General features: G+C 44.5%; 1 protein-coding gene across 2 annotated transcripts in view; it reads right to left on the bottom strand.

Annotated features, from left to right (window-relative positions):
- Window positions 1–24,436, bottom strand: part of SCUBE2 (signal peptide, CUB domain and EGF like domain containing 2) — a 68,528-nt gene that overhangs the window by 16,871 nt on the left and 27,221 nt on the right. The window contains exons 8-16 of one of the 2 annotated variants that reach the window (XM_054582981.1): window positions 20,563–20,679; window positions 19,508–19,630; window positions 16,946–17,062; window positions 15,478–15,600; window positions 14,945–15,061; window positions 14,620–14,706; window positions 12,812–12,916; window positions 10,535–10,690; window positions 9,934–10,140 (exon numbers count right to left, since the gene is read on the bottom strand). In XM_054582981.1, coding sequence (XP_054438956.1) covers window positions 9,934–10,140; window positions 10,535–10,690; window positions 12,812–12,916; window positions 14,620–14,706; window positions 14,945–15,061; window positions 15,478–15,600; window positions 16,946–17,062; window positions 19,508–19,630; window positions 20,563–20,679 — 1,152 coding nt within the window. The remainder of the gene's footprint in view (window positions 1–9,933; window positions 10,141–10,534; window positions 10,691–12,811; window positions 12,917–14,619; window positions 14,707–14,944; window positions 15,062–15,477; window positions 15,601–16,945; window positions 17,063–19,507; window positions 19,631–20,562; window positions 20,680–24,436) is intronic. The other variant, XM_054582990.1, reaches the window with a different exon arrangement.

The following is a 24,436-nucleotide window of genomic DNA, read 5'->3' as shown; positions in this document are numbered from 1 at the left end:
TAAAGCTGGGGCACAGGGATGAGCCCAGCTTGACGCCTTCCTCACTGGGTTCCTCAGTGCATGCTATGTTCTCTTCATGCTCAGTTAAATGGGGCCGAGGTTTCACTTCCTTTGGGGTGCCTCTTGGCCCCCAGTTAAAATATTTCCCCAAAGATCTGCCTTCTGCCCTCTTTTCTCTTAATGTGGGCAACCATCCTTGGGATTTTATCTGTTGTCTCTCTGAAGATGCATTTACTCTTTCAGTTAAATATTGACGAGCAATGAGTATGTGCTGGGCACTGTTTTAGGAGCTGAAGATACAGCACAGAAGACAGACACGGCCCCACCCTAAAGGGGCTCTCATTCTAGTGAAGAAGGTAGACAATCAACGAGCAAGCAAATAAGTATATAGTAGAATGCTAACTAGTGGTAAGAGTGATGAACAAAAAAGAAAAAAAAACAGGAGAAGACAAAGAGTGGTTGGAGTGAAGTGTGTGTGTGCCATGTTAAGAGTAGTCAGGAAAGGCCTCTTGGAGCAGAGACTGGAGGGAAATAGACATGCAAATGCACTGCCTAATAACAAAAAGGCCAGTGTAGCAGGAACACAGTGAAAGGGGCAAGGAGATGATAGATGAATTTTTAAAAGCAAGCAAGGGCCCTATCACAGAGGTCCTTGAAAGTCGTGGTAAGGAAATGAGACCTTATTCTCGGCCTGTTGGAGGTTTGGATAGGGGAGTGACCCAATGCAACATGTTTTTAAATGGTCTTCTGACTGCTGCTTGGAGGACAGACTAAAGGCAGGCAAGGGTAAGAAGAGGAACCCAGAGCGTATCACAACTGGCTGGACAGGAGACGGGGGTGGTTTGGAATAGAGCGGTCCGCACGGAGGAGGAGAAAGGAGTTAGGTTCGGCATATAATCTGAAGGCAGAGCTGACAGGATGTGCTAACAGATTGGATGGGGAGTGTGACAGAATGAGAGAGGTCAAGAAGACCTTGGAGGTTTTCATCTTGAGCAACTCGGTAAATAGAAGTGCCATTTACTGAGATGAGGGAGAAACAGGTTTTACTTGGGAGAGAGTGGGGAGGGGGATAAAATGTTTTGTTTAGAGATATTGAGCTTGGGATGCTTATTTGCCATGCAAGTTTGATATTAAAAAGACATTGGTTATACTGCTGATCTCCAAGGTAGAATATTATACCTCAGGAGTGTGCAACATGATCTGCTGGGTGTGAGCAAAACATTTTCATACCTATGTATGTTAATTTTTACCTCCAAAACAATAAAAAAGAAAGGTTCCCTGGTATAAGACCGACCCCTCGGTCAGTACACAGTTCCGAGAGTCACAGATGCATGTGAAGACACGAGGTCTTCAAGAACGAAGCAAGCGTTCCATGCTCCGGGGGTGGAGGGTACTAACTGACTCACGCCTTTGCAACATATGAGGAAAAATGACAGTTTAACTGTGCCTGATTGAATAGATTTCCTGATCATATTATCTAGTTTCAGCCACTGTCCCATAGCACTTTGAGCAATTCCTGCAGAACCCCGGGCCACAGGGAGCACCAGTGATGCAGCACGGTGAGCGACACGGAGGTGCCAGGGCTGGCGCAGCTTGTCCACCTGGTGCGTGTTCTTTGTCAAACCACATCAAGAGATAGAAATGGTGATGATGTAATGGGATCTGACAGGAGTTGAGCCAAAATACCAGCAATTAACAAAAAGGCCATTTGAAAAATGGAGTTAGGACCATGACTGTTAGCAATGAACCTCACCAAATTGTAAAAAGCTAGCCAGCTATTGAACTTTTTTGTTTGTTTAATGTGCACCTCATACTTCTGTCTTTATAATGGACATAATAGATTGGCCGATAGTACAATGTAAGTTTTAAATAAGTAAGCATTCATAAATTTAAAAATATTTTACTGTGCATGCATGATCAAGAATGTTCAACATTGCTGGGATAGAGAAATCCATAACTCAAAACAGAAGTCAGAGCTGGACAGGCCAGTTTTGGAGTTGCCAGCATGTGGTGGTATTTAAAGCTATGGCCCTGGATCGGGTCACCTAGGAGAGTAGGACGGCAGAGGAGGGGGATAGAGGACTACGCCCTGGATTAACTGATATTGGAAGATCAAAAATTAGAGGAGAACCAGCATGGAAAATAAAAAAGGAGCAGCCAGTGAGGCAGGAGGAGAACCAGAAGTATGTCTGAATCCCATGAGAAGAAAGTGTTTCCAGAAGGAAGGAGTGATCAACAGTGTCTGACTGCGTTTTGGCAGCTGGATTTGGTAACGTGAAGGTTGTCAGAAATCTTGGAAAAAGCAATTTTAGCCAAGGGAGTCAGAAATGAAAACCAGACTGGCTACAGTTGAGAAGAAAGTTGGAGGTGAGGGAGCAAAGACAGTGCGTTTAGGCAACTGTTTCAAAGAGTTTTGCTCCATGAGGATCAAAGAATTGGAGAGGAACACGAAGTCAAATGAGGGTTTGTTTTTTAAGACAAGAGATAGGTTTGTGTGCTGTTGGAAACGATCAAGTAGAAAAAAAGAAATCAAAGACAGGGGTGTGGTTAAGGGGGGCAATAGCAGGAGCAATGTTCTTCAGAAGGTGAGAGAGTATGGGCTCCGGGGCCCAGGTGGAGGTGGCCTTAGACAGGAGCATGGGCTGATGATCCTCCACATTAGCAGGATGCAAGTCAGAGTGCGTGTAGACAGATGCACGGGAGTTGGTCTGGACACGGAGAGATGAAGCTGTTTCCCTAGACTCCCAGGCACCCATAGACATCTCTATCTGAAAGTCTTGTTACAACTTAAATTCAACTTGCCCAAAGGAATGCTTCTCTTTCCTTTCTTGCCCAGGCCTTCCTACCCCTCTGGCTTTACGTTTTTATTTTTTAAAGATTTTATTCATTTCTTTTTAGAGAGAGGGGAAGGGAGGAAGGAAGAGAGGGAGAGAAATATCAATGTGTGGTTGCCTGTTGCGCACCCCCTACTGGGGACCTGGCCTGCAACCCAGGCATGTGACCTGACTGGGAATCAAACCAGCGACCCTTTGGTTTGCAGGCCGGCACTCGATCCACTGAGCCACACCAGCCCAGGCTGGCTTCACCCTTTTTATAAATGCATCCCTACTCTCCCAGTCACCAAGACTCCAACCTTTGGAGTCTAACCCGCAGTTATCATCCCAGACATCTCTCCTCCCTGCTCCATCAGTCAGCTGCAGCATCAGATGTGTCCCTTTTGTCTGTCTCTTAGTCTTCATCCCTGTGGCACCAGTGTCCTTTGATCCTCACCATTTCTTAAGTAAATCACTGCAAAAACCTTCCAACTATTTCCCGTGCCTTCTGCTCCCCCCTGCCTCAGCTCTGTTACGCCACCAGCATCACCTTTCCAAAGTGCTTCTGTGATGGGTTCTCTCTCAGGCTCAGAAACCTCTTTGACTTGACTCCCTGCACTTCTCTCAGTGTCTTTAACTCAAAACTCAGTCCTTAGTTGCCTTTTCTATATCTGAGTTCATTCTTTCTCATGCCCTCTCAAGAGCCTATTTTTTTCTGCTTTTCCTATAAATCTTTTCTGATTATTTCTTCCCCAGTGACCACATTCATCTATCTATTCAAGCAGCCCACAGGCTCTTTCTCGGTGCCTCCTGCGTAGGAAACAGGGCTGCATGAGATGAGCGACATCTGGGAAGTCAGTGCCCGGATCAGAGGCCAAGTCAGAAACCTCGGGTTTCACCCAACTCTTTCCTCTTCTTGGTCCCCAATTCAATATATCACCAAATGCTACTTAGAGCTCCTTCTAAATATTTCCCTAATCCATTGCTTCTTTTCTACAGCCTTCATGTTCTCAATATTTCTCATGGGAAGAATTTAAAAGCTCCCAAACTGGTTTTTCAGTGTCCAGTCCTGAACCCACAATCCAGTCAGAGACAAGGACGTTCCCTGGCTAAATCCTCTAATGGTACCTCGCCACCTAGACATAAAGTCAAGGCTCCTTAGCAACATAGCCAAGGTCTCTCGCGACTGGCCATGCTTTCCCCACCAGCCTCACGGCCCACCACATCCCCCCCGCACTCCAAGCTCGGTAATGCTGCAATGTCAGTAACCCCCGTACACACCGTCCTCGGTCTCATTCCCCAAGGCTGTTCCGATGCTCAAAAGCCCCTCTCCATGTACGAGCCACGTGCGCATTCTTCAAACCTCAGCCCAGGCTCTCTCTCTTTTGGGGAGGCTTTCGGACCCTTCCCGGGGAGGGCTAAGTGCGACCTCAGGGATGCTGCCACGTTTATCCAGGCCTCCTCAGCACCCAGCACAGAGCTGGCCCCCAGGGAGTTCTCCATGTGGGTGCAGCATGAGTGAGACAGTCACAGGGCACAGGCTGTACCCAGCGGAGTGAGCGTCTTCAAAGCGAGCGAGTTGGGAACATAGGCTCTTAAGTCAGGTCTGAATTTGAATCCTGGCTCTGCCACGTATTGCTGGGTGACACTGGGTAAATGGCTTTCCTTCCTCTGCCTTAGTTTCCTCATCTGTAAAAAGGGCATGACCCTTCTTCCCACTTGGGGCTTAGCTCCGATGTCAGCTGCTCTGAGAGCCTCCCCGAACGCCCTATGGAGAGGAGCCCTTACCCACTCTGGCACTCTCTGCTTTAGTGTCTTCATAGCACTCACGACTCCTAAAATTATCTTTCTTCTTTTAAGTCTCACCCAATGATATGTTTATTGATTTTAGAGGAGAAGAAGGGAGAAAGAGGGAGAAAGATCTATGTGAGAGAGAAACATCGATCGGTTGCCTCCCACAGATGCCCTGACTGGGATCCAACCCGCAAGCTTCTGGTATACAGGACGATGCTCCAACCAGCTGCGCTGCTGGCCAGGGCTGATCGCTCTTCTTTACTTTTTTATTGTCCTTGCCTGTTAGAATGTGAACTTCATAAGAGCAGGCTCTTCACCCATTATATTCTCATGCTTCATCCTAAGTTCATAGAGTGGCACAGAATGGTATATTGTTAAATACTTATTGAATTGATTTTTCTCTACTGCTGCAGAGGAAAGCTACCGCACTTAAAACGTGAGTTAGACTTTTCTAGTCTCCCAAGAACCCAGGCTCTAAAATACTTCCTAGTTTGCCAGCTGCCTGGATTGTGTCTTTTAAAAATCTCAGCAAGTTTTAAGAATAGTCAAATACAAAAATATACTTGTATATAATAGCAAGTATATTTCTTAAATAATTTTTTTGTTATGAAAGGACAAATAGCTATGAACAAAACGTAGCTAGAAATCCATGTCATCATTAATTTTTCTTTAGCTATTAAGGACTTTATGAATTACAATGGAGCTTGAGGAATTTGTTCTTTGAAGAATATAATTGCTATCTTTTTTCCCCATCTTGCTAAAATTGATCGCAGATAGTAGATACAAAAGTCACCTGTGGAGCACGCTGCCCCAAAAGTCCCTAAATGACAAATTAATGAGATGTTACTATGTAAAAATGACTAGAAGAAAGTATTTAATTGGTCAGAAGTAACTGTTGTTTGAGGTAACTTGGAACTTTCTAAAAATCCTTGGTGTCGGACATGTTCCTTGATTTTTTTTTGCGAGGGGAGAGAAACATCAAGGTGAGAAGGAAACATCAGTCGGCTGTTGTCCCCTGCCCCTGACGCCAACCCAGGGGATCAAACCCAAAACGTAGATATGTGCCCTGACCAGGAATCAAACCCAAAGCCTTTTTTTGGTGCATGGGATGGCAGTCTAACCAACTGAGCCACCCAGTCAGGGCAGTAATTTGAGACTTTAAATTTTATTTCTTAAATGATATTGGAAAAACAAACAATTCAATGGAAAAATAAGCAAAGAATATGGACACTCTCAGAAAAAGAAATACAAATGGACACAGATCTATGACAGCATGCTCAGTCATACTAATAATCACAGAAAAACAGTTAAAATGACTTCATCATTTTTGCTTATGAGATTTACAAAAATTAAAAAGATCAGTAATAGCGAACCCATGTTAGCAATGATGTGAGGCAATAAACACTCAGATGCAATGCTAGTGGGAGTATATATTAGGGTGGTCTTTTTGAAGGGTAATTTGGAAGAATCTATTCAAGTTTTAAATATGCATGTCCTTTGACCCAGTAATTGGCTACTATAAGTCTTTCCTTCAGAAATATCAGCCATTTGCACACAAAAAAAATATTCACTGCAACATTGTTTACAATAGAAAAATTATGAGAAGTTTAAACATCCACCAATAGGGTGGCAATGGATAGCTATTTCATATGGCTAATAAATGGTGCCTTAAAAAAGGACTAGGAAGCTTTAAAAGAAATGTTAGCTCCTCTATTAGCATGGAAGGGTGTAGTGATCTACTCTATAGTTATATATAGCACTAATCAAATTATATTGATATACTTTTAAATGTTTTTTCACACATAAACCTATAATCTATTTCCCACACAGCAGTCACATTGTCCGTTTAAGACACAAGTCAGAACTCTGTTATTCCTCTGCTCAAAATCCTTCATTGGCTTCATTTCTCAGGTTCAAAGTCGGTGGCCCTCACTTCCATTTCCATTCCCCGGGAGATCTGGCCCTCGGTGGCTACTCTGACTCCTTCCCTTTCCCCTCCCTCCGCCCTCATGGAAGGGTGTAGTGATCTACTCTATAGTTATATATAGCACTAATCAAATTATATTGATATACTTTTAAATGTTTTTTCACACATAAACCTATAATCTATTTCCCACACAGCAGTCACATTGTCCGTTTAAGACACAAGTCAGAACTCTGTTATTCCTCTGCTCAAAATCCTTCATTGGCTTCATTTCTCAGGTTCAAAGTCGGTGGCCCTCACTTCCATTTCCATTCCCCGGGAGATCTGGCCCTCGGTGGCTACTCTGACTCCTTCCCTTTCCCCTCCCTCCGCCCTCACTGTCCTGGCCTTTTTCCCAAGGCCTCAAGGTTCTTGCCTTTGCTGGTGCCTTTGCCTGGGACTTCTCCCAGGCACCCATCCCCAGGGTTTGCTTCCTCGGTCCTTAACTTCTCTTCCCGAATGACATTTTGCAAGACCATAAACCTTGACCATAGTCTGCATTTGGGAGAGCACACACCTTCTCATCCCGCCCCTTTGCCCTGGCACTTTCTCTTCCAGCTCCCTGCTCACCTGCTCTTCACACCCTCAGCACCACCTGCCACAAGGTATATCTCCCTGTTTATTGGATGGTGGTCTATCTCCCTCCTCTAGCATCACACACTGAGAGGCTGAGACTGCTGCTCTTTTGTCTCATTACTGGATTCTCAGTACCTCCAGTAGTACCTTGCATACAGTAGGCACCCCACAAATATTTATTGAATAAATAAATAAAATTTTGTTTTTATATGTGCATGAAAACAGACATTGGAAAAATACACAGCAAGCTACTAACAGTGACTACTCTGGGGAAGAGGACTGGGAGCCACGGGAACGCTCACTTTACTGTATACATTTCTGTACTATGTGAAACATGAAGTCTCTTCTGCGGACACTGAAAATAATTTCCAAAAAATAACTATCTTGGACTTGTCTCTATGCGTGTACCACTCAGAGTTCAGAAACTACCAACAAGCCTGGTGTTTATAAAGTTCTAATGCCATCAAATAGACAGGCATATAAGACAGACAGCCAGACTGATACACACACACACACACACACACACACACACACACACAGGGGCTTGCCTGTGCCATGAGTCTGCTGGGTCAGCCAGACTGATACACACACACACACACACACACACACACACACACACACAGGGGCTTTGGGGGTCAGAAGATACACACACACACACACACACACACACACACACACACACAGGGGCTTGCCTGTGCCATGAGTCTGCTGGGTCAGCCAGACTGATACACACATACACACACACACACACACACACACACACACACACACACACACACGGGCTTGCCTGTGCCATGAGTCTGCTGGGTAAAAAGCCTTTCTACTTAACATACTGCGCCGCTCCTTACACCAATTCCTCGCTCCAGCAGGAGGAAGGATTTTCACTGGTACCTAATTCTTTGTGTTGTTTCCTCTCCAGAGTAAAATCTTCAACGTCGCTGTTGGACACAGTGAAACGGGTTTGGTCCCGTAAGGGCTACAAAATCCATCCATTGCTAGAGGGAGCTCTTGAGACAAGACAATTTGCCTCCCTCGGCAACAACTCCAAACTAACTCCGCATGACAAGCATTTAGGACACATTCACAAACACACAGCAACTACAGAAACCCCCTACCGAGTGTCCTTTATAAGCCATCACAATCAGAGTCACTGATCCTCACCTTCAGGCCGTCATTCCCGGAAGCACACTCGTGGCAGCATCAGTAATACTCTCACTGAAAGCTGGTCCACGAGGCCCTTGACACTAGTTCCCCTGAGTTTCTATCTGGCCACAAGGCCCCCCTGGCAAGCCTACCAGGCCTCTCCCTAACAGGTAGCGACTGGGGAAAGGGGTGCAATTTAGCTCTGAGGGGCCAGGACGACACGCCTGCCCATCCCTGTAAGTTTCTGCAACTCACCCAGGAAAGTGGGGCACCAAGAGCCAACTCTCATCACCATTTTTGTAGAGAAACTGGAACTCTTCGAATTTTAAATGAGAACAAGCCAACCAGCTGTGTTTTACTGCCTTTTTTTTTTTCCTTTTTAAGAGTCAGCTGGAATAGAAGTCAAGACTATTTGAGAACCAGCCTCTGGTGGACAGTTACACTTGATTTTTCCCATATTTTGGCAAAGCAACAGATTTGGGCTGTGGGGCTCTAGCTAACAATTCTCCTGAACAAGCACCCGGTAGTCCAGCTTTGCTTCTTCACAAACGCTGATTTATTACTCCTTAGCTCAAGCTTCATTTCTCGAGACATGTGATTCTAAGGACACTCAGAAAAGACATCAGTTTATTCTGGAGGGGTCTGGTTATCAAAATTCATCTTGATTGTGACAAGAGCACAGGCTTCGGGGCCAGCCCATCAATGCGATCTTGAGCAAGAGAACTTAGCCCCCTGAGCTCGTTTGTTCCTCTGTTGAATGGACATAATAACACCTACCTGGTAAGATTCCTGTTAGGATTAAACAGGATAATGCAGCTACAGTGCTTAGATATGGTGCTATACTTGTGACAGGTGAGAACTCAATAAATCATTACCATTATTACTATACAGTGAGCCTCCCAATCTCCTCCATCTAAGACTTATCAGATAGAAACTCTCATAATTGCCCAGAACAATCTTTTAAAATAAACAAATCTGGAGACTGACCACCCTAGAACCACTTGCCCAGGTTCCTCTTGCCTGGAACTTCATCCAAGGGAGAGAATTGATGTTGCTCAAACTTAATACACACACACATTTCCCCCGCCAATATACATGAAGCTGACACTGTGAGGAACCTTGGGCTGAAGCTCAGGGATCTCATAAGGCAGCTGAGCAGCCCCCAGCCTCACCTCTGCACCAAACTGTGAGCAGGAGATTGTTCATTGCCACCATCAGTTGAGCCAGAGGCAGATAAGAGGGGAATTGGGATACTGGGGTGTGCAGAAGGCTTATGGTGTCTTATACCTACAGTTCTGCCCTAGCCAGGAGACCACAGTTGCCTGAAGACCACTGTCCCTAGGACCCTTAAAGGGCAACATTCCCTCTTCTCATCAACCCTGCCTCTTCCTTTCTGCACCTCAATTCAGCCAACATTTATTCAGTGCCCTCCACAAGCCAGGTACGATGCCAGGTGCTGGGGTGCTCCTGGTCCAGCAGACGTGACAGACACCTCCATGTAGTTCCTAAATAAGTGGATGGCCAGGGTGTTCTCTGGAGGGAGTCCAGAGAGGGAAGGATGGGTCAGACTTTGGGTTACCTTAGCGTTTATGGAACTGAAGACAGTTCTGTTAGCAAGAAAGTTCTGGCCAGCAGGCCACTCACCGCATTTGTTTCCTACGTGGCTCTGGCCCACTCCACAGGACTGTGTCCGGTGCTCAGATGCCCTAGGAGACTTTTTAGCCACTTCAAGGTCCATGCCTGAGAGCTGGAGGTGAAACTGCTCTCTGTGGGCAGCCTTCCGGAGCGTGCGGATGGCCTTCCGGAGCCTCTTCTCTGTTCGTTTTACGATGCAGCTGAGATCACAAGAAGCTATGGAAACAAGAGGGACAGCAGTGGGGGAGGACGTCAGGCCGCAGCACGTGAGGATGATGAGACTGGCTGCAGGACCCACCCGTCCCCACGGTTCCCTGTGGTCAGGATGGGAGAAACCTGGAGCTGAGCACTCAGCAGGCTGGGCAGCATTCGATGCCAACAGAAATTTATTGGCCAACATGGTAACTTTGGGTTTTCATGAAACAGATAAAATCATCAGGTTCCAAACCAATTCAGTTTAGTTTGGGGGTAAAAAAAAAAACAAAACAGGAGATACTTCAGTGGTTGCACTACGTTCCCCCTCCACCCCAAGAATGATGGAAAGTGAAAGGCAAAGGAATAAGGAGCAAGCTGTGAGAAGCCTGGCGCCATAGACTGTTTTCAAACCAACCTGTCACCTCCTTTTGGTTAGTTTCAAGCTCAAACTCAACAGTGATAAACATTTCCTTAGTGGTGCTGGGTCGGCCTGGGGCTCCTGGGACTTGCTTGCCGGAGCTGCATGTAAGGTTTGCGTAGCGGAAGCTCTCTTTTACTGAGCTGTGCTTCTCTGTATGAAGAAACAAAATGATCGGAAGCCAAATTCTGGCAAAGCACTCAGTTGAACATTTGCTAGAGCTCAGTAAACATTTCATTAAAACAACCCTTAGGGACTAAATGATTAATTCTAGATGCCAAGACGTTGAAAGCCCTCAGCTTCGAGCACGATGACATTTTGATTTGGAAGAGCCAGTAGTGCCTCCTATATAACTTAATGCTTGGAAGTGTTTCTAATGCTTTAGTGCTTGGAAGTTATTTTCATGGACAGAAGCTGGATGTTTTTGACTGACAAGCCACATGTGTGGCAGACAGGAACCAGTGTCGTCGTGTGTCTCTGACTGATGGTTTGCTAAGATGCACTCGTGTTCTTGCAGTTGGTTTCCTTAAAGCTGGCCTGGAGTGTGCCAAGCAGGGGCTGAGGCTTCAAATAAGGAATGAGCACAGGAGTAGAAAGGAAACCGACTCCAGCTTTCAGGCAAACTGACCTTGAGGTAAATTCAACCCAAAGGGAAAGCTGGGAAGCACATCAACAGTGATGTCTCATTCTAAAATAACCAGGAGCAATACAGGGCACAAAGAATCAACAGAACCAAACAGTATCATCAAAGCATACAGGACGGGCAGGTGTTGGGAAAGGCAGGGCTTTGCCCCTCTCCATATGCCTGACTTTGACCGTCACCCCTCCCCCCATGGCTTCCAGAGAACCTTTTAACTAATGATTGTTGACCAAACCAAAGAGCTGGTCCATATGTCATCCACAAAATTGATTTGTCTCTATTTTAAAATCTTGCTTTACTGAACTGACGCATCATCTTCTTTACCATTAAAAGGATGTTCAAAGCTCAACAGTTCACCAGGGGTCCTCTATATACTTCCCCTAAGATCTTTCTTACCTTTTCAAAAGGCTAACTTTAAATCTCAAAGTAAACATGTTTGTTTTCAATCTTCTCCCTTTCACTTTTCCCATATCTATTTTTTAAATTTTTTATTTTAGAATAAGTTTAGATCTACAGGAAAGTTGTGAAGATAATACTGAGAGTTCTCATATACTTTCCACCAGGTTCCCCCTGATATTAACTAATATCTTCCATTAACATGTGCACTGATCAAAACTAAGAAATTAACATTAGTACAACAGCATTAAGTTAACCAAAGACCAAATATGTTTTTAAATAATGCTTTTTCCTCCTGATCTAAAAGTATTAATGCCCACTGTGGAGAATTTGGAAAGTGCAGGAAAAAGTTAAAAGCATCTCTCATCCTCCCAGCCAGCTCTAACCACTACAAATGATATGGTGAGTTTTTTTCTACATACCCTTTTGTTTTTATACAATTTGGGCTATATTGGATATACAAAGTGTTCTTCTCCCTTTTCCCATCTTAGCATTATAACAAGAACATTTTTCTATGCCATTACACATTCATTGAAATATAGAATTAATAGCTGCATAGTATTCCCTCAAATGGAGGAACCAAAATTAATCTTGGTTAGTTACTTAAAATAGGCAGCCTGAAGTAACTACAGTGAGCATATGTTTGTATAACCTATTTGAGGGAAGATTGGGGAAAGAAGCCTCTCTAATACTTGAATTCTGATTTTTTTTTTAAATCTCTGAAACTATTTTTTGAAACAATTCTGGAAATGTGAGCTGGAGGTGAAAGGGGAGCGTTGGGCTCTGCTTTTCTCAGTAAGGCCAGCTGGATGGTATTTGTTCTGCTGAAGCCTCCAAGAACTAGATCCAGCAGGAAAGCTGGGTGTTACATCTTTGTTCATCGAAGATTGCCCCTTCTGAGCCAAACCTCTTTTCATTCTTTGGCGTATATTTCAAGCAAACTTGAAGATCTAGAAAATTTAACCCAATATGATCATACAGTGCTAATGCATCCGAAAGCCCTTACTGATTCATGTGAACTTACAGGTTTCCCCACAGCTTCACCATCGGTACCTCGCAAAGGAAGCTCTGCAGTCTAAGCCCAGAACTACACAGGATGCTAGGCTAGGCTCCTCTTCTGGGAAGAGAGTCCTTGGAAAGTCTGAACTGTTCAACCCCATCTGAACGGCTCGAACGTGCTCTGGGCCCCTCTCCCAACATGCAGGCGAGCTCCCTGCACTAGCCATCTGAGTCCGTACCTGGTAGTGCTGGTCGCAGGCCCTCGGGAAACAGCTCAGCCTTTTTCAAACTACACTTGCCTTCATTTAGCTTAAAGGTTACACTTGTCCTGACGGTGGCGACATCTTCAGAAAGAAACAAGTAAGAGATGTTACCTTCAGAGGCAAAGGATTGGAAACACCAGGTGGGCGATGGCGAGCTATCCATTGGCTGGACCCCACCACACGCTGCATATCCTGAGCCTCCTCTTACCCTGAGACCAAGAAAGGTTTGGATCATGGAGTGCCCATCACCCTGGGCCTGGGGACAACGGGAGCGTCCTATGAGCTTCACTTAATCCTCCATCTGAGATGAATCCCGTGCTCAAATATAACAAAGGGAGGGCCTGAAACCACCTCAACAGTGAGATAAGATAGGAGGTCTTTCTAGTGCCTTCCCAAGAAAGAAGACCAAACTCCCCTAGTTCCAATTTGAGCAAGACTGAAGAGGCAAAGGGTGAAGGGCAGATTCTCCACATAAGGCTGTCCTGGGAGGACAAGGCTAAGGGAGCCACTAGTCCAGACAGAATGGCGCTCGCGGAACGTGGCTAGGGCTTTCAGGATCAGGGAGGCCCCCACCCTGAGGCGCTCATGGGCAAAAGTCTGCTCTCTGCCCACGGTCAGTCTTAACCATAGGTTAAGCTCTGGAGCCAATGACTCTCAATCCTTCAAACTCTATCTAGCTCTTCATCTTGTGATGAGAATTTAGTCTCCCCAATTCTTAGGTTTCTCATCTATAAAATAGACCTAACTGGGGTACCTACATTACCAGGCTGTTGTAAGGATTAAATGAGATCGTTTAGCCTACCATCTGGCACAGAGTAAGAGTTGAATTACTGTTAACTATCTGCTTGCACGTCCTTGGGGTGGCCTAATTGTCCAAGGGACCTTCACCGAGGGATCTGGTGAAACACGGCATGATGTCTGCTCTGGCTTGGCCCACAGGTCAGGCAAGAGGAGCAGTAAAGGATGATGCTTACGATGCTGGATGCGGACTGCCTGGTTAAAGTCCCTGCTCCACTATTTCTTGTCTGAGCCACTTTGAGTACATTATTTCACTTCTCTGAACCTCAGTTTCTTCATCTGATTAATGACAATTAACAATAAAACTGCCCTAGAGAGTTGTAATGTGGATTAAACCAGCTTATACAGGAAATAGAGTGGCTGGCATATTTTAACTATATGACCAATATATGCAAGCTGTTATTGGGCTTTGGGTTTCTAGCTTTGCTCACATATGTAATATGGACATTAAGAACCGCTTCTTCATTTACATGTTCTCATGACATAATCATACAGATATCTAAATCTAGGAAGACAAGGCTTCCTAAAAGCTTTAATTGCTTTCTTTGTCTTTTGACAAAACAGAAAGCATTCAAGGTCCTTTCTCTGGACAGAATTCTTGCTCCGCCTGCCAAAACCATGTCTCTCTCCACCAACGCCATGCACCCAGGCACACTTTCCCGCTGGGCCTTTGAGGTGCCCTAGGTATAGGGAGTTTGGGAGACCTGAGTCTCTGGTCCCAGAGCTCTGTAGGCCTCTGCCCAATAGAATGAACCCACCAGGGCTGAACACGGAGCCGCCCGACACACAGGGACACCGAGTAAGTGTCCATTACACGGTAAGTCCGATTGGAGGTGTCAAGGCTGCAGGCAAGAACGTCCTGTAACGCGCTCACAGCATGGAGGACATAAAGAGAAAACAGAGCCAACACCCAAGAGCAGCACCCCAAGAATGAAGCTCGTTGCACACAGTGAGCCCCACAGAGGACACACAGATTTGGTAATTACCCCCGAAAGCAGAGTCATTTGATTTTTGCTGTTTGTTCCTGAGAGGAGAGGAACTGCCGCAGGTAACAGAGTAGGCCTCTTGCAGTCCTGACAGACAGAACGTGGATTGTCAACATGGAAACAAGGTTACAGTTTCTCCTGGTGGCAAACGAAATCACCCCCCAACCCTACTCCACATGGACCACTAGGAAAACACCCAGCATGTGGGGTCTCAAAACAGCGGTCTCAGGTGATCGGGGGAAGCCCTTGGAGGTCATCTAACACCTAAAGGCCGGAAGGTCGAGCCCTGGCAGAGGACCTGCGCCAGAGGCTGGGACCCACTCACCTGAAGAGAGGTGAATGCCAGAGTGACATCTGAGGAAGCACCTGTCTCCTCCGCCACTCTTCCCGCAATGCAGGGACACGTGGGGTGATACGCTAGTGGGCAGGGCCCCCTTCACTTCTAGACAGGACAAAATACAGTCACTTACAGAAAGAGAGGGACACTTCCAGGTGTGACAAGGATGTCTGGGTCCCATGTATCAAAGGCCCCAAGCAAAGAAGGTAGCGCTGACACCCAGCAAAGAACACAAGGCACCGGGCACCGTTTCCCACCAGGGTAAAGGAGCTACTTGTATGCTGTTTGATTCATGCAGAAAAGGAACCAGAAAAACAGACGGAAGTTCCAACCTACGCAGAAGCACAGAAGCAACACCAAAGAGCCTGCAAAGTATCTCCTGTTTTTGAACTATTTCAAGAGTGGCTGCTACAGCTGAGGGGAGGAGAATTCAGGGGCGGGATGGTCAGCCAACGCTCCGGGTCCAGTCAGATGTGGGAGGGCGCCGCTGGGCCATGGTGAGCCCCCTGACTGAGTCTTACCCACACAGTCTTTTTTATTCCAGTGGAGCTTGTATGCAGGGTGGCACTGGCATTCGTAGCTGCCCACTGTGTTCACGCAGACCTGCTGACAGCCTCCGTTGTTGATGCTGCACTCGTTGGTGTCTGGGAAACAAAACACGCTCCTGTCACAGCAGCCCATCGCTGACCTGGCAGACACTACCCTTTGCTTGAGGAAGGAGCAGGAGGGGAGCACGTGGTTGGAATTCACTAAACAAAGGGAAGACGCTGACTGCCTTTAGGACGTGTCTTTGGCCCCAGCCGACCCCCTTCTCCACGCAGGGGATTTCCCCGCATGAGTCTCGCCAGGACAGTCTCAAGTTCCATTCTTGACCAACCATTCTCCGATAGGGACACTCAGAGAGGGCCACACTCTACTTTCAGATGTCTGAACTCAGATGCAGCACAGGCTTCCGACTTAAAACTCTGCCATCCTCCTGATCTACATGCTAAAGCAGACAGACAGAATTGGTTCTCCCCACTTGAGAGCTCAGGTAGTGGAAGTGTAGAGAAGGAATCTCCATTGACCTGAGACTGAGTCCAAGTCAAAGGCGGCTCTAACTAAAACCCAGATACACATCTGTATTCAAAGGAACATGCCCTTGGGGTTTCCTGATGGACTGAAAGACTATATTTTTAGCAATGCCAAGAATGTGTCAAAAAAAAAGTGGAAAGATAACACAGTCTATAGCAAATCACTACTCTCCATTCTTCCTAAGCACAGGACACAAAGGCTGGGCAGAAAGTATTTAGGCCAGTGTTCCCAAATCCTCAGATCCTCAGCCTCACCTTAGAAGCCCCAGGTATTCTGAGTCAGAATCTGAATCTCTAGTCTCAAATACGGCTGAATGAAAGTGATGATCAGGGGAGCAGAGTGGGAGTCATTTGGTGCCAAACTGATTTATGCCATAGTCTACTTGACCATAAGGACAAATAACATCAGAACACATTGCTACATGGGCACCGAGCAGTGAGAAAAAGTCAATGGTCCAGCTTCCAGCTCAAAGACCTGCTCAAAGACCAACTAAAGGGCTTGAACAAGGCTTTGCAGTCAGTTCCTATACACAGTAAGGCTGTGACATTGTTGGTGTCCTGCCAAGCCTCTCCGAGGGCTGGGACTTTACTATCTGCTGAGAAGTTCCAGCGGATAGAGTATCAGCTCCTGAGAGACCCTCCCATTCTCTGAGTATAACCACATCAGTAAAGTCTATACAGAATTCACAGCTGAAGAGCTTAGCTCTCCTCTCTGCTCCCTTTCATACCTGATGTGTTAAAGGGAAAAATGGGAGCAGATTTCCCTTTACAGATGTTTCCCGTGAGTCGATGGACTCAGTACTAATGTACAGGGACTGGAATGTCCCCCTCATCCCCCAATGGGGAGAACTTAGGGGTAGGCCTGTTCCGCTACAGGCCCAGTTTCATCTGACTCCAACTGGGGCATTCTGCTCACCTCCACAGTGGGTAAAGCCATAGAGGGTGTAGCCTTTGTTGCAAGCACATGTGAATGTGCCAGGGTGGTTAATGCAGCTGTGGTCACAGGTCCTGTCCAAAGAGCATTCATCCACATCTGTAATGGTAAAGGGAGAGGGGATCTGAAACCAATTCTGAAGGATGAGTGGAGAGAACATGTTTATAATAACACCAGTTACTGGGGAAAACAACACAAACAGAATAAAACATTATCTATCAGTTCTCCCACTCACTTGTGTTAAAGACAGTATTGAGCAGCCCACAATAAGTATCCTCACTGCCAGGACCCTTCTTTCCAAATTCTGTTGCAAACTGCATTTGCCTAAAAGGTCAGTTGGTCTCTCACACCCACGCTTATTTGTAGGGCTGAGTAATTTAAAATATTTAATTAAAGCCAAATGAGATAACATACCTAAAAAGGGTTTGGAAGTGATAAGGCACAACCTGTGCTTTATTATTGTTATACTACTATTGGTAAAAGAGCCATAGTAATTTTATAAGCTAGGGAAAAGTGAAAGGAGAATACACTTGGACTGGAGATAAATCTAGTTCCTCTCTTTCTGGTTTTTCCAGAATGAGTCTTCTGGCCCCAGATGGCCAGTTGATCCTGGTTTTAATGCCTCCTGCTCTAAAAGAATACATTAACGCTAACATCCTCAGTAGTTTTCTATTGCAGACACTGAAATTTGGTGTTAAAGCTCCAAGATGGATCCTCTTGGCCAATTCCTTGGTTTCCCTCCCCATGGTTCAGTCCCGCGGGGCCCCTCCTGTCCTGGTTCAGTGTGCAGACATCTCTGGCTTCTGCTGAGGTCCCAAAAACTAGCCTCAAGACTGTGTTTGTGGATCTAACCATCTCTTCTTTCCTGGTCTGGCCCTCACATCTTTCCTGCAGACTAGAATTTCAGAGCTTCGCTTCCTCAGCTCTTGGTGAGGCTTTGACAGAGTTATGACTTACGTCTCCAAATGAATAAACCAGGACCAGTGTGTAGCTCAGTGGAAGCCAACTAGACCATTGCTATATCTCTTTTCAATATCAAATGTGCTGCAAGAAACTATGTTAATAAAAAAATAAAAAATAAAACATTTGGGACGAACTAGAAGAATAAAAAAGTGAAATAAAAAGGGCAAATTCTTGCAACACCTCTTCTTCCCTAGCTTTTCCCAGAAATCCTGGCAATTTCTTCAGTAAATTTGTTCTGTGCAAATATTTGTTCTACCAAGACTGATCAGTGAAAAATGAGAAAAAGTCTGTTTCTTCCCTAGTAATTGATGTCACGCCATGAATTCTGTTATTAACATCAGCCAGTTGTCGAGAGGGTGGACTCTTCCAGTAGCTGACTTTGGCTGCTCGTGACGGGTTTTTGCTTTGCCAAAAATAATGAGATCACTTTTCTAATTTCTTTTTAATGTGTTTACACAGCTTAAATAGTATTTCTTGCTCTATACATTATGAAACATTATGAAACATTATGTAGAACAGCAAATTTGCTTTCCAAGCCAAATGGATGAAAACCGGCAGTAATCGTCTAGAATGAACTCACTGAATTTAAAGGGGACAATGTTTGAATTGCCTGACAAAATACATATTAAGAAGAAGATTCCAAGAGAGACACCTAATTTGCACTGTAAAGTTATATTAAAAAGAAAAAAGGTATTGTTACATCTTTAGTATCTGAAGTAGAGTCAGATATTATTTTCTGATTTTAATTCTGGGGATTCTAACAAAATTAAGTTAGGCTGTTCTTATTTCTAAAAATGGAACAGGAATAAATGATAGCAGGTCTTTTCTGAGACCTACTTCCTGAAAATATAAATGGTGCCCCCTACTGAAAAGAGTTTACCATCACCCAGTTATTAATGTATCAACTGCCATCCAGAGAAGTTCCCTTGCCACACCCTGATGTGGGAGGGAGGCATCTGAGAAGGGGTCTGCAATCCTGCCCAAGGGCTGACCAGCCTCCCCTCCTCTCAATCCCTGCTCCCTCCCACCAAGCTCCAAAGCCTGGTTATTCAAACAAGGGCTACAAGGAAGAGTCAATTGGTACATGATCCTGATTAAAGGTTGACCTCAACTTTTTGCTGGGAAAAGGTATGTTAACTAAATCTACATATTTTGCCACCAAATTCTGTTATAAAATCCATAACATTAAAGGAAATTTATAAGGTGGCTCCCTTTGGTATACTTTCCATTCCAGTTAATCATTAAAGAAAAGGAAAATTATTCATTATCGCAACACTCTAATGTAACCTGGTTTGCATTCTGAGATCCAATGCATTCCTAGCAGAGAGCTCTGCTCTAATCACACCAGATGGTTCTTTGAGGTGTTCTCTAATCATTCACATTTAATTTCCAAAATATACCTGTGAGCTACCTCAGTGTTTTCACTCTACCTAATAGATGAAATAAGTGAGACACAGGTTGGAGGTGGGATTAACGACTCGGTTGAGAAGCCCCACATGCCAGTCGCTGCTAGGGTGGGGTCTCATGTTCTCCACGCCAACCAGCGGGCATTGCACAGCACAGCTACATTTCAGCACATACCTTGGCAAGACTTCTCATCTGTTAATAATTTAAATCCCTTTTTGCAGCTGCAGTCAAAACTGCCCACGGTGTTTTTGCAGAAATGATCACAACCTCCATTGCGGGTCTGGCACTCATCAATATCTGTAACAGGCAAGCATCGGCAAATCAGACAGCCATACTTGCCTCGTTTTCCACAAATCCCTGAAGTACTATTCTGTGTGCTTCATTATTCTCTGAAACAAAAACAGACCCATAGAAGCATTTAAGAATGTTCGCTGATGTTTTTAATCGAACACATGTTTTCTTGCCTGGCTTAACCAATTTTAAAAGACAAGAGACTAGTCCCCTAGAGAACTGTGGCTTGGGTTGCCCTTGACCAGCACGAGGAAACAATCCATGGGATAGAAGGCTGATGTCCTGTTATATTCTCATCCTTGCTCTGCTCTCTTAAGATAACGTGGCTCCCTCTGGTATACTTTCCATTCCAGTTTAATCATTAAAGTTATAAGGAAGTAGAACATTTGTTTTGGCAAATTACACAATGATCAAATAGCCTTAATGCTTTTAAATGATTCTGATACTCAAATTAATCTTATCTTCTCTCAGTTTCATCTAGTAACTGGTTATCTACTTTTTATCATGTTGAAGAACTAAGCCTTTGTAGTCTTGCCCATGAAATATTAGCAGGTCACTGGGGTCTCTATTCATCAATAAAAGTTAAAGGTACAGTTATTCATTAAAAAGTACAGTTGTTCTCTGGATAACAATCTTGGCTATTATTTAGATATGTTGATATTATCTCCTGCAAATGTTCCCCTTAACTTCTGCCTTTTTCTAATAAGGTTGCTGCCTGAAATGGTTTATTTGATACTTGGAGAAGCTGACTTTCTCAACAGTTAGTGTAATTAAGTTTGTTCTAGTTAAGCTCATTCAATTATAACCTTCCCCTAGCCTAGGGAAGAAAAGCTCCCATCAACATAAACCATAAGCAAATCTGGAGTCACGCAGGAGGTGTGGAGGGGAAGCGGTGGCTTTATCCCCACACATTAGCAGCATGAAGAGGCACAGGCTACCTTTACAGGTCTTCCCATCCAACTGGAGAGTGAATCCAACAGGACAACTGCAATGAACACCTGTCGAGGTATCCTTACAGGTGCGATCGCAGCCTCCATTGTTGACAGCACACGTTTCTGACAAGGAGGTAAGAAAAAGTTCAGTTAGCTTCCTAAAGAGGTGCCAGTACAGGTGTGAGGGAAGGGATTGAGTGCAGTATTCATACAAAACGAAGTTCATAAAAGCCAAGAAGCATGGCAGGGTAGTCACGGTTTTACCCCTAGGTCTCTGCCGCCTGCAAATGAGATAGAGGGAGGGCGGGTGCAGCTCCTCCCACCTATGTAAATAAGTAACATGTCCCAGGGCAGCTTGATGGATGACCAGAGGGGTTAAGATGCTCCTTCCAACCTGCTGAGCCTTTCCCTCCACTGACTGACTTGAAGCCACTCAAACTCCCTGTTGATCCACAGCTAGTGACCTGCTAAGTATGACACACCTGGCAAATTAGATGAGAATACAGAACAGGGAAAATGAGGGGTGGGGGTCTTTTTTTAATCCTGAACTCTCCCCCTTCAATATTAGTAATGGGCAAAGCAAGAGAAGCTAAGCCTTGCCCACCCCAACCATTCTCTTGTTGCAGACCAATGGCTTCTTCCTTGCGACTGCCAGTTAACTCAGATTAGGAGTTTATGTTCCATGAAAGGAGAAAGAGCTGTCAGAACTACATAAAAAAAATTAGCCACAGTTGTTAAATAGCACCTATAGAGAGGAGGAACAATAAGCAAAATGGCCTTGTAGTTCTCCGTTTCACACAGTTACTCCAAGGAATAGATAAATGCTCCTCAGCACTCATTCAGTTGTTAGCACGCAGGCAGGCAGAAGCCTGATTTCACTGCCGTAGCGGCCCCATTGTAGAGCCTGGGAGCACGGGCTTGGTTCTGAGTAGATATGACAGGCAGGACATACATGTGTATCTGTTTCCTCTCAAAACCTCACTAAAACGATGTTTCAAAGAACAAATCCTTAAGGATGGAGAAAATGGATGAGAGATGTCAGGTGTGCGGGAAGTGGCATGTCAGTGCAGGGGCACTCACTGCCATAGCAGGTGCTAAGTTACTCTAGAGGCAGGGGTGAGGATGGAGGTAAAAACAGGAAGACTGACTGAGAGTCTATGTAACAAACAAGTAAGTCCCAGACTCCCTACTAAATTCCACAGCCAGATGACTACCCCTCCCCCTTACTGGGCTACAATAGAGAAATGTATCCTGGAGAAGTGGGACCAGAGAAGAACTGGACTCAAGGGCATAAGCAATAACGGGGGGGATGGGGAGATAATGTCAGTGAAAGCCTATCCTGGGGTGTCCAGCCTTTTGGGCCACATGTTAAATATAGAATCACTAACGAAAACTGATGAGCAAAAAAAAAAAAAAAGGGGGGGGCGTTTAAGTAAATTTACAATTTTGTGCTGGGCTGCACTCATAGCCATCCCGGGCCACATGCGGTCCACGGGCTGCAGATTGGACACTCCTGGTCTATACCCTGAAAAGAGAGATGGCAAATTCTTACCCCCTACGCAACTGCCAGAAGGCTGGCAGTCAAGCCTACGTCCCCCCAGCAGGAGATTGAAAGACTCCTCTCCAGATAAACCGACCTGCCCAAGTGAAAGACCTATAGATATTGGCATTTGAAGATCTCGAAATGCACTGGCTAAGTAAGCCCACCAGTTGACGGAATATTCAATTGGCTTTACAGTATTTCACTATCAAATATGAAAAGTCAGTCAAGAGTCACCAGACATTTCAGGAAAGCCTCTAATATGAAGTAAATACACCAAATCAAACAAACAGGAAACCTGGAGGAAACAAAGATAATACAGAAAACAAAAGAGAAGTTTTTTAAAATCTTATAATTAATTTCCTTAGAGGAATAAGAAAAACATCCATGAAACAAAAACAGTTTCCTACAACAAAAGACCAAAGTAAAATTCTTGAAAATTCTTTTTTTAATTTGAATTTTTATTTTTTAGATAGAGGGGACGGAAAGGAGAGAGGGAGAGAAACATCAATGTGTGAGAGAAACATTGATCAGTTGCGTCCTACCTCTCACTTGCCACGCCCGCAACTGGGGACCTGGCCCACAACCCAGGCATATGCCCTGACTGGGAATCCAACTGGCAACCTTTCTGTTCCCAGGCTGGCACTCAACCCAATGAGCCACACCAGCCAAAGCTGTTATTTTTTAAAAGATTTTATTTATTTATTTTTAGAGACAGGTGAAGGGAGGGAGGTAGAGAGGGAGAGAAACATTGATGTAAGAGAGAAACATTGATTGATTGCTTCTTGTATGTGCCCTAACTAGGGACCAAACCCAAAACCCAGGCATGTGCCCCAACCAAGAATGGAACCGGCGAACTTTTGTTTTGTGGGATGATGTCCGAACAACTAAACCACACCAGTCAGGCCAAAATTCTTGGAATTCTTGAAAGCAGAAATTTAAAAAGAATCCGGCAGAAGAATTAGGGGATAAAAAACAAAGAAAACAAAAATCTTCTAGAAAGTAAAACAAAAATATAAACAGAAAAGAGAAGAAAATTAGAGGATCAATACAGGAGTTACAACAGCCAGCTACTAGGAGTTCCAGAGAGAAAGAACAGGGAAAATGGAGTGAAGAAAACTATCAAAGAAAAATATGAGAAAACTTAACAGAACCAGGGGACTTGAATGTCCATATTGAAAAGGCCAACAGACTGCTCAACATAACAGGAAGGAGAAGCCCTACACTGAGGGACATTATTGTGAAATTTCAGATCCCCAGGAAAAAGGAGAAGACCCTAGAAACATCTAAGAGAAGCTTTCTTAGGTTCCATATAAAAGATCAAGAATAAATATGACTTCAGACTTCTTGAAACAACACTGAATGCTTGAAAACAATAGAACACTATTCAAAATTCTCATGGAATATTATTTCTAACTCTGAATTCTATACTGAGTCAATTTTCTTTTTTTAATTATACTTTATTGATTATGCTGTTACAGTTGTCCCAATTTCCCCCTTTGCTCCCCTCCACCCAGCGCCACCCACTCCCTCAGGAAGTCTCCACACCTTCCTGGTAGTTCATGTCCATGGGTCATACGTATAAGTTCTTTGTCTACTCCATTTCCTATGCTGTACTTTACATCCCCATGGCTATTCTGAACTACCTATTTGTATTTCTTAGTCCGCTTAGCTCTTCACCCATTCCCCCTTACCCCCTTCCCATCTGACAACCATCAAAACACTCTCTGTATCCATGATTTTGTCTCTGTTTTTCTTGTTTGCTTAGTTTGTTTTTAGATTCAATTGTTGATAGAGAAGTATTTATTGCCATTTACTGTTCATAGTTTTGATATTTTTCTTAAGTCCCTTTAACATTTCATAATAACAGTGTGGTGATGGTTAACTCCTTTAGATATTTTGTCTGGGAAGCTATATATCTGCCCTTCAATTCTAAATGATAGTTTTGCTGGGTAGAGCAGTCTTGTCTATAGGTTCCTGCTTTTCATGACTTTGAATACTGCTTGCTGATCCCTTCTAGTCTACAAAGTTTCTTTTGAGAAATCAACTGAGAGTCTTATCGGAATTTCCCTGTAGGTAATTAACTTCTTTTCCCTTACTGCTTTTAAGATTCTCTCTTTATCTTTAACCTTTGGCATTTTAATTGTGATGTGTCTTGGAGTGGGCCTCTTTGGATCCATCTTGTTTGGGACTCCCTGTGCTTCCTGGTCTTGCATGTTTATTTCCTTCACAAATTAGGGAAGTTTTCTTTCATTGTTTTTTCAAATAGATTTCCAATATCTTGCTATTTCTCTTCTCTGTCTGGCACCCCATGAGGCAAATGTTGGACCTCTCAAAGTT

The sequence above is a fragment of the Pteronotus mesoamericanus genome, unplaced genomic scaffold (assembly GCF_021234165.1).
Source record: "Pteronotus mesoamericanus isolate MK-2021 breed Mesoamerican mustached bat unplaced genomic scaffold, CSHL_Meso_final contig_1189, whole genome shotgun sequence".
NCBI lineage: Eukaryota > Metazoa > Chordata > Mammalia > Chiroptera > Mormoopidae > Pteronotus > Pteronotus mesoamericanus.
This window is presented reverse-complemented; position numbering and strand designations above follow the sequence as displayed.